A 14,462-nucleotide genomic window follows, 5' to 3' on the forward strand; every position below is an offset into this window, starting at 1 on the left:
GCCGCGGGCAAGCCTGTTATACTGCCACTCTTCAGCCTCCTCTCTTATTTTGCACCCGTAACACCAAGGACACCCCAAAACACCATCAGGACAGGAGCCGACACAGGGAGGGTCCCGGGGGATATTCAGAGACTACCATCCTCGTTTACCCGGTGCAAACCCCCTCATCACTAGCTGAGAGAAAGGAGAGGCCTGCTGGCCATGGTGATCCACACTGAGAGCCGAGCCATCTGCCAATTTGTGGACCTGCGCCTTTCCCATCGCTCCTAGGGTCACCCGCTCGCACACTACACATACGCCTTTTCACGGTGCTGCATCAGAATAAATAAACCGCGCAGGGAGCCGTTAAATGTCCCTGCTCTCAGGTACCAGAGGTAGCTGAGGGCTGGGGGCATTCCTGCTCGAACGGGTGAGATCGATATTAGTATCGATCCCACGCGTTTAACCCCTCAGATGTGGCACTCCATAGCGAGCGCCGCATCTGAGTTGTGTTGGAGAGAGGGAGGGAGCTCCCTCTTATCCCACCGACACCCAGCGATAAGATCACCCGAGAGTCTGTCTCCAATGGCAGCCGGGGGCCTAATAAAGGCCCCCAGGTCTGCCTGTAGTGAATGCCTGACAGGCAGTAAGTAATACACTGCAATACAAAAGTATTGCAGTGTATTATAAAAGCGATCGGAGGATCGCATATTAAAGTCCCCTTGTAGGACTAGTAAAAAAAAAAAAAAAATGTCATGAAGTTAATAAAAAAAAAAATGAAAAACCCACTTTTTCCCCTTACAAAATGCTTTACTATTAAAAAAACAAAATAAAGTAAAGTTACACACATTTGGTATCGCCGCGTCCGTAACGACCCCGACTATAAATTTATTACATTATTTAACCCGCACGGTGAACGCCATAAAAAATATTTAAAAAAATGGAAAAATTGCTGTTTTCTGTGAATCCTGCCTTAAAAAAAATGTGATAAAAAGTGATCAAAAAGTCGCATCTACTCCAAAATGTTACCAATAAAAACTACAAGTCGTCCCACAAAAAAACAGCCCTCATACAACCGCATCGGCAGAAAAATAAAAAAGTTACTGCTCTTCAAATATGGAGACACAAAAACAAATAATTTTGAAAAAAAAGCGTTTTTACTGTGTAAAAGTAGTAAAACATACAAATACTATGCAAATTTGGTATCGTTGCAATCGAAACAACCCACTGAATAAAGTTATTGTGTTATTTATACCACACGGTAAACGGCGAAGATTTAGGACGCAAAAAAAGAGTAGCGAAATCAGTGGGGTTTTTTGTATTCCCCCCCCCCCCCCAAAAAAAGTTACTAAAAGTTGATCAAAAAATTATATGTACCCCAAAATGGTGCTATGAAAAAATACAACTTGTCCCGCAAAAAACAAGACCTTATACAGCTATGTCGATGTAAAATATTAAAAAAGTCATAGCTCTTGGAATGCGACGATGGAAAAATAAAAAATAGCTTGGTCATTAAGGTTTAAAATAGGCTGGTCATTAAAGGGTTAAAGTCTTCTTAAAGAGGTCCAACCACCAATCAGCAGAACATCTTAACCTCTGACATACAGTGCATCCCTCTTATCCAAGGGGGGTCAAATACAAGAAAAATGGTTGTTAGAACATATGGTCCTAATTATTTGTTATAAGCCTACCAAAGTACGCTACGCCAACTCTTCATAAATCATGTATGTCCTGTTCATTTTCTAAAAAAAAAGAGCTTCTCTAGTTACAACCAGATCTCTGAAAGTGTTGTTGTGTGCCACTTTCAGGTTGACTGGGTATGGGATACACCACTGCTTTGCTAAAAGTCTGATGGACCCTGAAGTCAATATGAGCATCATGCACAACTTCTATGCCAACTACTTTGCCATGGCCGGGATTACATTAGCATCATGTCTGGCTATGTGTCCTGTTGTTGGATTTTTGGGAAGAAGAGGAGGGTTGCTTCTATTTATGATCCTAACCGCTTTGGCATCACTTCTTCAACTTGGTCTTCTGAACTGTAAGTAGTTAATAATGGGTTTCTGTGAAGATCCTTTTTTTTTTTTATATATATATTTGTGTGTGATCTTCTAATTCAGATGGTTTCTGCAAATTTACCCATTTCTTTTCTCAAGGATGCCCAAGCATACGGATGTCGCAGAGCTGAACATGTCATTTGTGATATCACAATTTTTTTTATCTGTGGCCCATGACATAGCTATAGGGGGTATAGCAGTAGCAGTCGCACCCAGGCCCTGGTGCCTGAGGGGGCCCATAGGCCCCTCTACCATATAAAATAACACCAGTATTAGTATTCTAGCACATTCTAGGTAATGGGCCCCATAGCTTCAAGTTATGTTTCTGTCCGGTTCTCCGTAAAACTGCAGATTGTTACTTTTAACTTCAAATCTATTATTGTGAACAGCTGTTTACCCGGTCCCTATTCCACTTCAGGTTTTCACATTGAGGCAATTCAGGCAGTCGTGGTCCTCTTCTTCACTTAGTTTCCATGCTGTTATAAGGGATCCTGAAAAAAAAATGATCTGTTCACATCGAACTACAAGCCTCCATTGGGGGCTTTGTCACTTTTGATGGCAGGAAGCGCTATTCTTGCTGACAAAGCTATGGAAACCTCGATAAACCCAAAGGACCAGTTATGTCGGGCACCATTTAAATCTATTGTACTACATAAAACTGTATGAATGGAAGCCATAAAGCAGATGTGATCGGAGCATTTAGACAAAAACTAGGAAGATTCCCTGATTTTAAATCACCAATTCATTGAGAAGTTGGAAGTCGTATAATGACTTCTGTCTACAATTTAAAGTGCATCTGTCAAGAGACGAGCACTTTCAAGTCCTATGGATTATCCATATGTTTTCGCAAATTATTCTTTTTAGATGGATTCTGTCAGCACATTTATGCTGCCCTAACTGCGGGCGACTCCTCTCTTCCTTATACCTACCCAGTTCTGATTGTTTGATCGGTCTTTCCCTATCTGTGATGGGGAGAGACCTCAAGCTGAACCAGGAATGGAGACGTCACAGGGAAGCCGCCCAGTGGACAATTTTTCTCGAGCCCTGCGCTTTTTAAAACTACGATTTCTCTAAAATGCTGCGTTACTTTAGAGTAAAACGTACTGTGCTAACAGGTTCCCTTTAAATTTCTATTAATATGAAGTACTTCTAGCATAACCTTTATGTCCATTGTAATAACTTTACCCACTAGATTAGGCTATAACCTCTAAAATATGTAATTGCCATAAATGCACAATTCTCCTGAAACGAGAGATTAACATTTCGGATGTTATGCCATGAATAAGGACACGAGACGTGTCAGAAACGCGTAGGCACATTCCAACAAGGAAAACTTTGTTCCTCTACCCATCACTCATCCCTGTACTCAGTCACATTGCAGAACTATCCTATTTAGTTCTTTTTAATTGTTATACTAATAAAATTGGAACAGGAGTTCCTTTTTACTTTCACCCAGTGCTGGATTTTGGTTCACTCTTTTTTTCATATCTATAACATGTCGCCTTAAATGTATTTCAAACCAGATTTGTCAATAACCAGGCCTTGTGCGCCTTTATTTAATTGACAAAGTACCTGTGAAACCCACACTTCCAATCTCATCTCCTTAATTGAAACACCTTTTGCAAATTAGCTCATGGAGAAGTCATTACCGGAGAGGTCCACATACTTATTCTCTGCGGTATCGGTTAGTAAATGTGCTCAATAAAAGACATGAACAGTGTCAACATCTGTTTGTGTGTTATTAGTTTAGTTAGATTGTTATATAGGTCACAATTATAGACAAACACAATCAGCCCACGTTTTATTAGAAATCAATGTGGAAATTCTGGTAACTCCAAAGGGTTCACTTACTTTTTCTTGCAAGTGTATATAGATAGTTGGGGGGCGTAGAGAGAGAGAGAGAGGGAGAGTGGGGCGCGTAGGGAGAGTGAGAGAGAGGGGGGCTTAGAGAGAGAGAGAGAGGGGGCGTAGAGGCAGAACGCATTTAATGTCTTCGGTGCATTGTAAATGTCTCCCCTTTTACACTTTCTGTAAAATGACTATTTGAAGGTGATTTCAGAATTGTAATAAAATTTTAAATGACTCGATTTTTTTTTTCCCTTTTTTTATTTTTCTTCCATCCTTTGTTGATTGTGACAAGTGATTGGAAAATACACAGAGCGCCCTGACACAGGTATGATCTCCTATTTACATTTATACATTATGTAGAATATCACATTTAGGATATGTTGACAGAATTTGTAACTCTTGCTTATAAGTACATGTTCGGAAATGTTTAATCTCTGTGAATATGTTAATTATGTTGTTGGGTTTTTTATCATTTAAGGTATGAGCGAAACTGTGAAAAATAAATTCTCTGTAGTCTTCTCAATCATCGGGATGTTCTCCTCTCATGCAGTTGGAAGTTTAAGTGTGTTTTTCTGCGCTGAAATCACCCCCACTGTGATCAGGTATATTTCATATGTCTAAACTACTGTATGCCTCTATCTCTCTTGTCACCACGTCTTTTTTTATATGGGTAGTTCAACAATGCGTTCTCTAAGGATTACCAATGTGGGAAACGTTGGGGAGGATTTACTCCTGCTTGGTGCATAACTCTTAGGGTATGTTCACACACAGTGTTTACGCCTCGGAAAACGCCTGAAAAAACGGAAGCTGAACGCCTACAAACACCTGCCCATTGAAATCAATGGAAAAAACAGCATTTAGTTCATACGGGGTGTATTTTTACGCCTCTGTTTTAAAAAATGGAGCATAAAAAAGACACTCAGTAAAAAGAAGTAGCATGTCACTTCTTGAGGCATTATTTTGGAGGCGATTTTCCATTAAACGCTATGAAAAACGCCTCAAAAGAAGCTCCAAATTAAAAGAAGCTTCATTTTCAGCTTCAAAAACGCCTGAAAATCAGAGGCTGTTTTCTCTGAAAACAGCTCCGCATTTTCAGACTTTTTTGGTTAAGCGTGTGAACATACCCTTATTCTGGAAGCTTCAAGCTCGGAGAATCCTTTTGATGTATATAACATATACAATATATTCCTAGATAGATAGATAGATAGATAGATAGATAATTCAGTATTTTATCTATCTGGCAGTAACAAATAAGCTTTTGAAAAAAGAGCTCCTCACTCTTCTTTAGACACCATAAGAGCGAATTTCCAAAATCATAAACTCCTGACATGAGAGCCTATACTATTGCTATCTGGATTTATACCCAGCTCTCGTAGACTGCACTAGTAGACTACGCCATTCAATAGAACAGGATCCTGTAAAAACATACTGTGTACCGCACGCTCTAGGTTTTTGTTTTTTTTCTCCCATGGGAGCCTAAGCGTGACATATGCCACTGTATAGCATATGTCACCGTTATCCTCTTAACATTTAAGTCATGGGCTTTTTAATAACTTTTCATGACATATACATTAAACAAATACCATTATAGTCTGAGTAACAGATACGTTAAACTGATACCTTATCGTAGCATGTCAGCCATAGTCTATAATTGTATGCATGACCCCTGTTCACAACGTATCCGTTTAACGGACACCACTATAGTCTTTGGTGGTGGATACATCTGTTAGAGCATCCGTCACAGCCTGCGTTTAACGTATAGGTCAGGAGCTTTTCACGGCGTATATGTCAAAGGTGTGCTGAGGGCCTAATACATGTCTGGGAAGAATTTGACAGAAGAGGACGACTCGTGGACTTCTATTTACTGGAGATCTTGTTTCTATACACTGTTACAGCTGCAGTATAGCAGGCGATTTCTGCTAGCGTATTGTTGGTGTGAGCTCACTGGAGTTCATTGGCCTGGTTTAACTGCTGCACACATTCACAGCTGCGGGTCAGTCATCCAGATCTATTTCACTGCAGTCATTGTGGAAGGATAGATAAGAGAGGTTAATATTATTGCACATTGCAAAACTGTGAGAAGTTGTTCTGGTATGTGGACCCTGGTTCTGAATCATATGGGAGGAAGCCACAAGTAAGGAACTCGCACCCAGGTGTAGGAATGGTTACGGCTCACTTACTCCAAAATTGATCACCTCGTTTCTAGCTAAACAGAAGAGACAGATTACTCTCTGTATTGGGTGTTATCATTCTATTACATGCTGAGAATGCAACCTACAAATTCACTGCGGAGCGTGGAAAATCACTGAAGACAACCTTGTTTACTAGGATTCTGATTAATGATTTGCTGAAAGTGTTCATGGAAAACAAGGCAGGAGAAGCAGTTGCTGTCAGTGTTCATGGAAAACAAGGCAGGAGAAGCAGTTGCTGTCAGTGTTCATGGAAAACAAGGCAGGAGAAGCAGTTGCTGTCAGTGTTCATGGAAAACAAGGCAGGAGAAGCAGTTGCTGTAAGTGTTCATGGAAAACAAGGCAGGAGAAGCAGTTGTCGCCAGGCAAGCTGTAGGGCACGATCCCAATAACTCTGGATTACCTGCACATGACAGATCCCATTGACTGCAACAAATGATTTTGGGAGCCAGCTGACTGTAGTCTGCAAAGCACTTGGGGCATTAGAGCTATGTTATACTATTCTATGGGCATACAGTTCTAAAAAAAAACATAAAATAAAAATCCAATTCAGAAAATGGAACAGTTTTTAGTTTCATGTGTGAACATTACTAGACATTTGTCTTTTCAGTTCTTAAATCTACAAAACTGACTTGATACTGACCAGCTATTACCTTATGGTTATGTTCACACATTCAGGATTTGAGAAGGAGTGAGACTTGTATACCGCTCCTAAATCCTCATCGTATCCGCTAATATCCTGCATTCAATGCAAGTGAACTTTATGCCGTATTCACGTGTTTAGGAATAAATCAGTGTGGCATTTCATCCACGTTGTAGGAAAAGCTGCAGATTAGCCATATTGAATGAGGGCTAATCCTCCTGCCTCCTGCGGATGTGCTAGTGGATCCGCATCTGAAATTTTAGCCGGGGGGGGGGGGGGGGGGGTTTAAGGCCACAAATTCTTTGTAGACAAATACTGAACGTGTGAACACAGCCTTATAGGTGGCATCTGCTAGCGGTATTCGGTTTCCAGATGTGTTATTTTAAACCTATCTATGTGTTCTAATGAGTGGCACAGTAGTTTGCATGAATACCTTGTGGCACTGCTGTCAAATTTCCCATTTTTAATTTTATTTATTTATTTTTTGGGTACTCTGGATTAAGAATCTACTGCCAGGTTAGCCGGCTCCCCATGAAAGTTAGCTTTAATGCTCCACATGCTGTCTACAATGCCACTCTGTGCGGACTTAGGCAGGAGGGAAAGTCCGAACGCATGATTGCCAATATTTAGCCTAAATTTTTCTTTTGCGTGATATTTCTTTTTTCATTTATTTTGCAACAAAGTTATCTACTGTTGTACGCAATTAGTCAAACTTCTCATATTTTATATTGAAAACGGTCTGGTGCTTTTTTGTGTTTTTTTTGGGCTTACATTTTATGCTAGCCTGCCCGGTGGTGTGTAGATGCAAATATTTTTGGGGCTTTTGTAGAAAGTCACATTTCATAAATTTTGCTAAAACTGAGCTGCTCATAACCACACCACATACAGTAATTCTGAGGTCTTTATCTTCTTAGTGTGGCATTTATATGGAGGATTAGGCCATCCTTCTATTGGCTCCTCATCTGTTTTGAGCTCTACATGGTGCTGTCTCAATTCGGCAGCACGGTGGCTCAGTGGTTAGCAGCTCTGGGGTCCTGGGTTCAAATCCTAGGTCCAAATCCAACAACGTCTGCATGGAGTTTGTATGTTCTCCCTGTGTTTGCATGATTTTTCTTCCTCCCACACCCCAAAAACATACCGATAGGGAATTTAGATTGTGAGCCCCAATGGGGACAGTAAGTGTGGACCTCTGTACAGCGCTGCGGAATATGTTGGCGCTATATAAGTAATAATTTATTTATTACTATCGGGCCCCATTGAGCATTTTTTTCATTTATTTATGTAAATTCAAAAATATATATAATTTATTAGAGCACTATATGTGCAACTTGACAAATGTGGCCCTCAGACCAGAAAATCTTGTGCACCTATGACACATAGCTGGCAGACTAGATGAAATTGTCATTTTCATTGGGTACAGAGCCAAAGTGGATAAATACATTCTCTGTATAAGACTTTGTAATACGTTGGCACTGCATATATTAACAATTATTGTCAATAGAAAGCCTTAGGCTGTGTTCACATCAGCGTTGGACTTCTGTTCATCGGTTCTGTTCGACCTTTCCGTTGGAGGAACCGATGAATGGAAAGCTGGACAGAAACCATATCTTCCGTTTGCATTACCATTGATTTAAATGGTAATGCTTTCGTTGCAGTTGGCTTCCGTTCCCTAAAGTTTCGTTTTTTTTCCGGAAACAATAGCATAGTCTATGAACAGAAGCCTGACGCTGATGTAATCAGACCCTTACACGAGTAAGTAAAACCAGGTCTAATATAAAATAAATATATATATATATATATATATATATATGTGTGTGTGTACAAAAAAGAATTCAGGCCTGTCACCCAATATTCACAAACGACGCCCCTTTTACCAAATTTTCTTTAATTCCATAGGTTCATAGAAATTTGAGTAGAATTGTCAGGGTGAGATTGTGCTCTGTTTGAGACTATCTACTTAATATGCATTAATTGCATTGAGAGGGGAATGTTTTCTTAAAGGGAAACGGTCACAGACCAGTCTGCAGTCATGTTTTAGAGCAGAAAGAGCAGGGTAGATTGAGATCTATTTTGTGGGAATGCAGAGATCGAGATAGCGGTCAATCACGAAGTAGTACCGCCTACTGGACTCCTAAGTCCTGAACAAGCAAATGCTTAGATCAATTTAAAAAAAAAAAAAAAGTTACATTGACTGTTTTCCCACAAAATATAGATCAATCTACTCGGCTCTTTCTGCTCCATGACACGCTGCCTGCAGATCAGACTGCATTTCCAATGTGATCGGTTCCCTTTAATGATAAATGTCACATAATCTGACTGTTGTTGCATCACACTAGAAGATCCTGTCTAGTTCTGAAACTCCCTGAATGATTCCTTTTGTCTGGTAAATATTCCCACCGAGGGAACGTATTAGTCTCTGAAGTTAATTAACCGCGGCACTTGAGAATAAGGATATCTGGTCTTTTCTTGTAACCCCTTCGCAGAAATAATGTAGAAAAATAAGGAAATAACTTATCTGGTCACAGCGATATTTTGGGTGGCTTGACATATGTATTTTAAAGGGACTCTAAACTTTCAGCCTTCCTCATCTGTGAGGCAATTGAATCTTACCCTTTGTTGCCTGGGAACAGCCATTTTATGTTCGGAACAGGCTTTTTTCAGTGGGATTAGTGATAGAAAGTCCAGAAAAATCACTCCTGATGCCCACCATTTATATCGTACTACCCCAGCTGTGAAAAGCTCTATAGACATTTTACATACATGCGTGTGAATGATATTGGCAGCTCTCTCTATAACATTTACCTATATTAGCTGCTGACTTTACATTCAGTTCCTTTAATGCTTGTTCAGTTGATCTTGTTTTCCCCAGCAGTTAGACCTCTTGTTATCAGTTTGTTTCAGAAGTGCCCTCAAAGTTACAGGGTGACCTTATATCATTGGACATGTATGGTTATCAAAGGATGCCTGTGGCTCTCTAGAGCCGAAAACGGCATTTCGTGTTTCAGGGACCCCCCTCTAATAGCCCTTCAAAAGCTGATCAGCCCCTTTTTTGAAGTAGCCAATGCTATTCTGACTGCGTATTGTTCACTCCACATTTGGCCCATACCTCTGACCAATACGTGTGTGTGTGCGTGCGTGCGCGCGTGCTATAACATTCCTAGAAAAAAATTATAATCTGACGTACATATGAGTTTCCATTGTGCTAACCTATGCCAGGAGAAGTTATTTTGTGAATAATAGAAAAACTCCAATAGTTCACCTACTTTCTAAACTTTCACAAAGTTTTGACATGAAGGGGGCAGTGTTTTGCTTTAAAGTAAATCTCAGGCCATTTCTCAATATATCTTTGTAGTGGTTGCAGCTTTGTTTTTCTGATACAGAGCTCCAAATCCCCTGCAAAGGCTTTCATCGCTTTTAAATTAAACCAGTAGGTGTTCTTTTCCTTATTGTTTTTCTTCATTGTAAGTGCCTGCCCTCTAGTGGTAACAAAATAAATAATAAGAGATTATCCCAGGTTTTACCCTATGTTTTTTGTATGATCGGTTTAGGTTTACGCTCACCTAAGACAACCGCCACAGATTTCAGGGAAAACGGATATTTTTCCTGGTTTTGGTTTCAACCAGCTTCCTCTTTGGTCTACAGAACAGAATGAGCATCTTGTACCTCTTTATTTATTTTATGTGACGTTGCTTATATAGGACCAACATATTCCACAGCACTGTAGAGATTGTCCTCAATCAGTGCCTGCACCTATTGGGGTCCACAATCTAAATGTTTTTTTTTTTCAAACACACACACATATAGGGTAATAGACTTCATAAAATTGTGTAGAAGTATGTCTGTGTGTGGGTGGTTTCCTCCCACGCTCCAAACACATTGCAGATGTTGAATCCAGGACCCCAGTCCTGCAAGGCAACAGTTCTAACCACTGTGTCACTTCCCTTGTGCCTTTTTGCATGTATCACGGTTTGTCGGTTTATAATATATAAAATATCTACACATACTGTTCATTATGTCGCATATACCATGTCTTTGAGAAGTACTATTTGTTTTATGACGTGTTTTCACTTGTGTGCATATTTAAAAAGCGTATTGTATTTTTTTAATATCTTTTAGGGGTGGAGGCCTGGGATTGGTCTTAGCCAGTGCTGGTTTTGGCATGTTAACAGCCCCCATCATGGAGCTTCACAATCAGAAGGGGTATTTCCTCCATCATGTCATCTTTGCCTGTTGTACTTTGATTTGTATCATTTGCATTCTTCTTCTGCCTGAAAGTAAGAACCAAAGCCTCCCGGAAAACATCCCTCATGGAGAGCATTATACCCGCCAGCCTCTCCTACCTCACAAGAAAGGAGAGCAACCACTCTTGTTAACAAACTCTGAACTCAAGGACTACTCCGGTCTTCATGATTCTGTAGCCATGGGGGATGGGGTATCTGAAAACACCACAGTCAATGGTATAAAATCAACATAGCCGGATCACTGCCATGGAGAAACATCTCATGTATTTATTATTTGTTTCCCCTTTGCACAGGTCTTAAAGACCAACCATAGGATTTTCTAGTATTGGGGCATCCTCCCACACAGCTGCTAAGTCTGCTTAGGCCCCTCCAACCTAATGGAAAACACCAGAAGGAAATTCAGCCCCTAACACTCCAGGATATCAAGAATTGATTTGGTCTTGATCTGGGATTAATTGATCCTAACATCGGTTTTCACCGACATATCGGTTACATCCTTTCCAGTCGGTCAATTTTAGGGTACTCTATACACAAACAAGGAAATACAAATTTCCACAGACAAGAACACAACATGAAGGACTGATTACTATGAATTTTATTGAGGAATTCTCATTCTCTGTTCCCTTACCCATTCATTCCATTTACAGCTGCCCAGCTAACATTTAAAATAAAGTAAAAAGGCAAGAGAAATAGTATCAAAACGCTGGTTCCTGGGGAGAAACATTCAGAGGCAATGGAAGAAGAACCTGTCAATGCAACAGTGGTGGGAGTTTTCTGCTCATCAGTCGGACACTAATTCTTGTATGTCTAAGTAAACGTGAAAGGGAAGACTGAGCTAATGGACTCCAAGTTCAAATACGTTTCTTTTTTTTCTCTAGAATACTTGAGCAATACAGTCCAGTTGGGAAATAAGAATTACCACGACCTTGAAAGAGCCTGTTGGCCGCCATCTTTCTAGAACTTGCAGCTATTACTGAGCGTACCTTACGGTCACTCCTCAGGTTTTACGTCTTACATTGAAGACATTTGGGAAAAGGCTTTTAAATATGTGAAGTCAATATGTGCCAAATTCTGCAGAATTCTTTTCCCTCCTGTATGAATAGAACGTTGGCTACAGTTTTTCCCATTAAGTCGAAAGAGTTAATGGCTACGTGATGTATAGCAATCCTGATTATAGGTTAGACCACTTGTGCGGATCAGTACGAGATTGTAAATTCCTTGCAATACCGTTGTAGAAAGCATTTGTCCAGTCAGTAGAAGTAACACTGGGATTAAGTTTAACACCACCTTGCTTTACATGATTAATCTCAAAGCAAGAAATTCTAATGTATGATGGTTGTAGGGTTGGTCAGGATTTATATCCTTGCTAAATGGCTTTTTATGATTTTCCGGAACGGTTGCTTGTTCTCAAGGAAGTAAGACTTTCTAAAACCGTTCAAAAAGGAATCTTTTTACTATAGGATGGGTGTGAATGCGTAGAAATCGTTACTAGTTTGAGGATGGGAATATACAGGACCGTACACATGAAGAGTATATAATCTCTAGATTGGTGCAGATCTTATTTATATATCGGATGCTCAACATTAAATCAATCCAACGGCAGCAGCGGTTCCATCCTGTAAGTTCTAGTAACGAATGACCCGGGGCTACAAAGGTTAACTCTTCTGACACCATGATTGGAGATCGGTCTTCACAAGGGTATCAAGCCACATGGCCTGCTGATGGAAGTGTAGTCATTGTAACTGTTACATTAGTGCTTTCTAGTTGAATACTGTTAACCATAATGTGAACTGTACTGTTGCTGTCGGGGGTATTAGATGCATCATATGAAAAGAAGAAAGAAAAAAACAATTACTGTGGCCGATCTAGTTTTGTGATTTGGAGGGAGGGAATTTGGGGTTTGTACAGATGCAAATTCAATGTTGGTATTTTAATAAATGTTGCTAAATGTTGTGGAGCCAAATTCACGGGTCACCAAATCGGAAGAAGTGCCATTAAATGAACTGTGTTGATCACTTTACCGTCGGGATGACTTAACGCGCACTGCATCCCCTCTAAAACGGATGGGGATATGATGCACCTTATAAAAAAAAAAAAACTGTGTTCTGAAGTGTATCGTGAGTGTTTTTGGAGGAAATTTAGCCTATTTTATTCCAGGTGTTTAACGCCGATCCCTCACATTTCTGTTTCTTTATAAAAGTAATAAATTTGTGTCTTTGTACAGTAATCTTGAAGCAACCATCCATGAATTGTTGACATAGTACTGTAGACTCAAACCACTAATGCTAATCCTGGTGTCCTCACCATTATTTTAAGCGCCAGAGCAATAGGTTATACAGGTCACTCATACCAAACTAATATTTTATGTCTCTTTTTAACACTATTGTGACAGCTGGCCATCGATATTATTAATGATGAGGTAATGTATAGAATTGGAATGCCCGTCTATAAAGGAAGATGTGGCTGATTGGTTATGATTGTATGGATTTATCCCAAAACCTGCTTTTAAAGGATCATGTGTTCAATATGAATTGTAAAATACAGTTTAGCTAGAACTATTTTGGGTAGTGTTACATCAAATTTGTTTCTATACGATTAGCATTTTTCCCTCACAGGCATTTGTGAAAATTGTCTTTTTTATGTTTTCTGTACGAAATAAGGACAACAGTGTTTTTGGTCTGGGTTTACTTTTCGTACATACTGTACTGGTCTTCTTTCATCTTCAGGAGTAGTTTGGTGGTACACATCCATAGCACAAGCTTTCAAATTGCGTACTGAAACATGTCTTAAAAACTAAATGTGTGCATGTCACCTGGTTGTATCTGCGCAAAAACTATTTGTACTGTATGTGTACAGAAATAAAACCGTAAAAAGAAGGCAGCGCTTATTTGTGTCTGTGTTTTATGAGTAATGCAATAATTTCACAAGAAGTATTAGGGCATATAGTTCATTCCATACAGCTGAATGGGGTGGGTTCTTCAGCATGAATGGGACAGTCACAGAATGACTGTAACAGATCTGCTGTGTGAATATACCATTCAGCCAGAACATTAAATCCACCTGCCTAATATTGTTTAGATCCCCCCTGTGCTCCTAAAACAGCTCTGACCCATTGAGGCATGGACTCCACGAGGCTTCTGAATGTGTCCTGTGGGATATGGCACCAAGACGTTAGCAGCAGATCCTTCAAGTCCTGTAAGTTTCGAGGTGAGGCCTCAATGGATCAGACTTCTTTTTCCCCAGCACATCCCACAGTCGATCGATCGGATTCAGATCTGGGGAATTTGGAAAATAAGTCAACAACTTGAACTCATCAGGTTCCTGAATTAACTTTTTCAGCAATTTGTGCTACGGTAGCTCTTCTGTAGGGTTGGACCAGATGAGCTGGCCTTCTCTCCCGACGTGCATCAATGAGCCTCAGGCACCCATGACCCTGTTGCCAGTTCACCGGTTGTCTTTACTCAGACCCCTTTTGGTAGGTACTAATCACTGCATACCATGAACA

General features: G+C 40.1%; 1 protein-coding gene across 1 annotated transcript in view; it reads left to right on the forward strand.

The window, feature by feature from the left end:
- The window catches only part of SLC22A23 (solute carrier family 22 member 23), a 139,302-nt gene extending 125,469 nt beyond the window's left edge, over positions 1-13,833 (forward strand). Inside the window, exons 7-10 of the mRNA XM_075826678.1 lie at positions 1,788-2,020; positions 4,177-4,209; positions 4,363-4,486; positions 10,833-13,833. Coding sequence (XP_075682793.1) covers positions 1,788-2,020; positions 4,177-4,209; positions 4,363-4,486; positions 10,833-11,190 — 748 coding nt within the window. The 3' untranslated portion in view covers positions 11,191-13,833. The remainder of the gene's footprint in view (positions 1-1,787; positions 2,021-4,176; positions 4,210-4,362; positions 4,487-10,832) is intronic.
- Positions 13,834-14,462: the final 629 nt, after the last annotated feature.

The sequence above is a fragment of the Rhinoderma darwinii genome, chromosome 5 (genome assembly GCF_050947455.1).
Source record: "Rhinoderma darwinii isolate aRhiDar2 chromosome 5, aRhiDar2.hap1, whole genome shotgun sequence".
Lineage (NCBI taxonomy): Eukaryota > Metazoa > Chordata > Amphibia > Anura > Rhinodermatidae > Rhinoderma > Rhinoderma darwinii.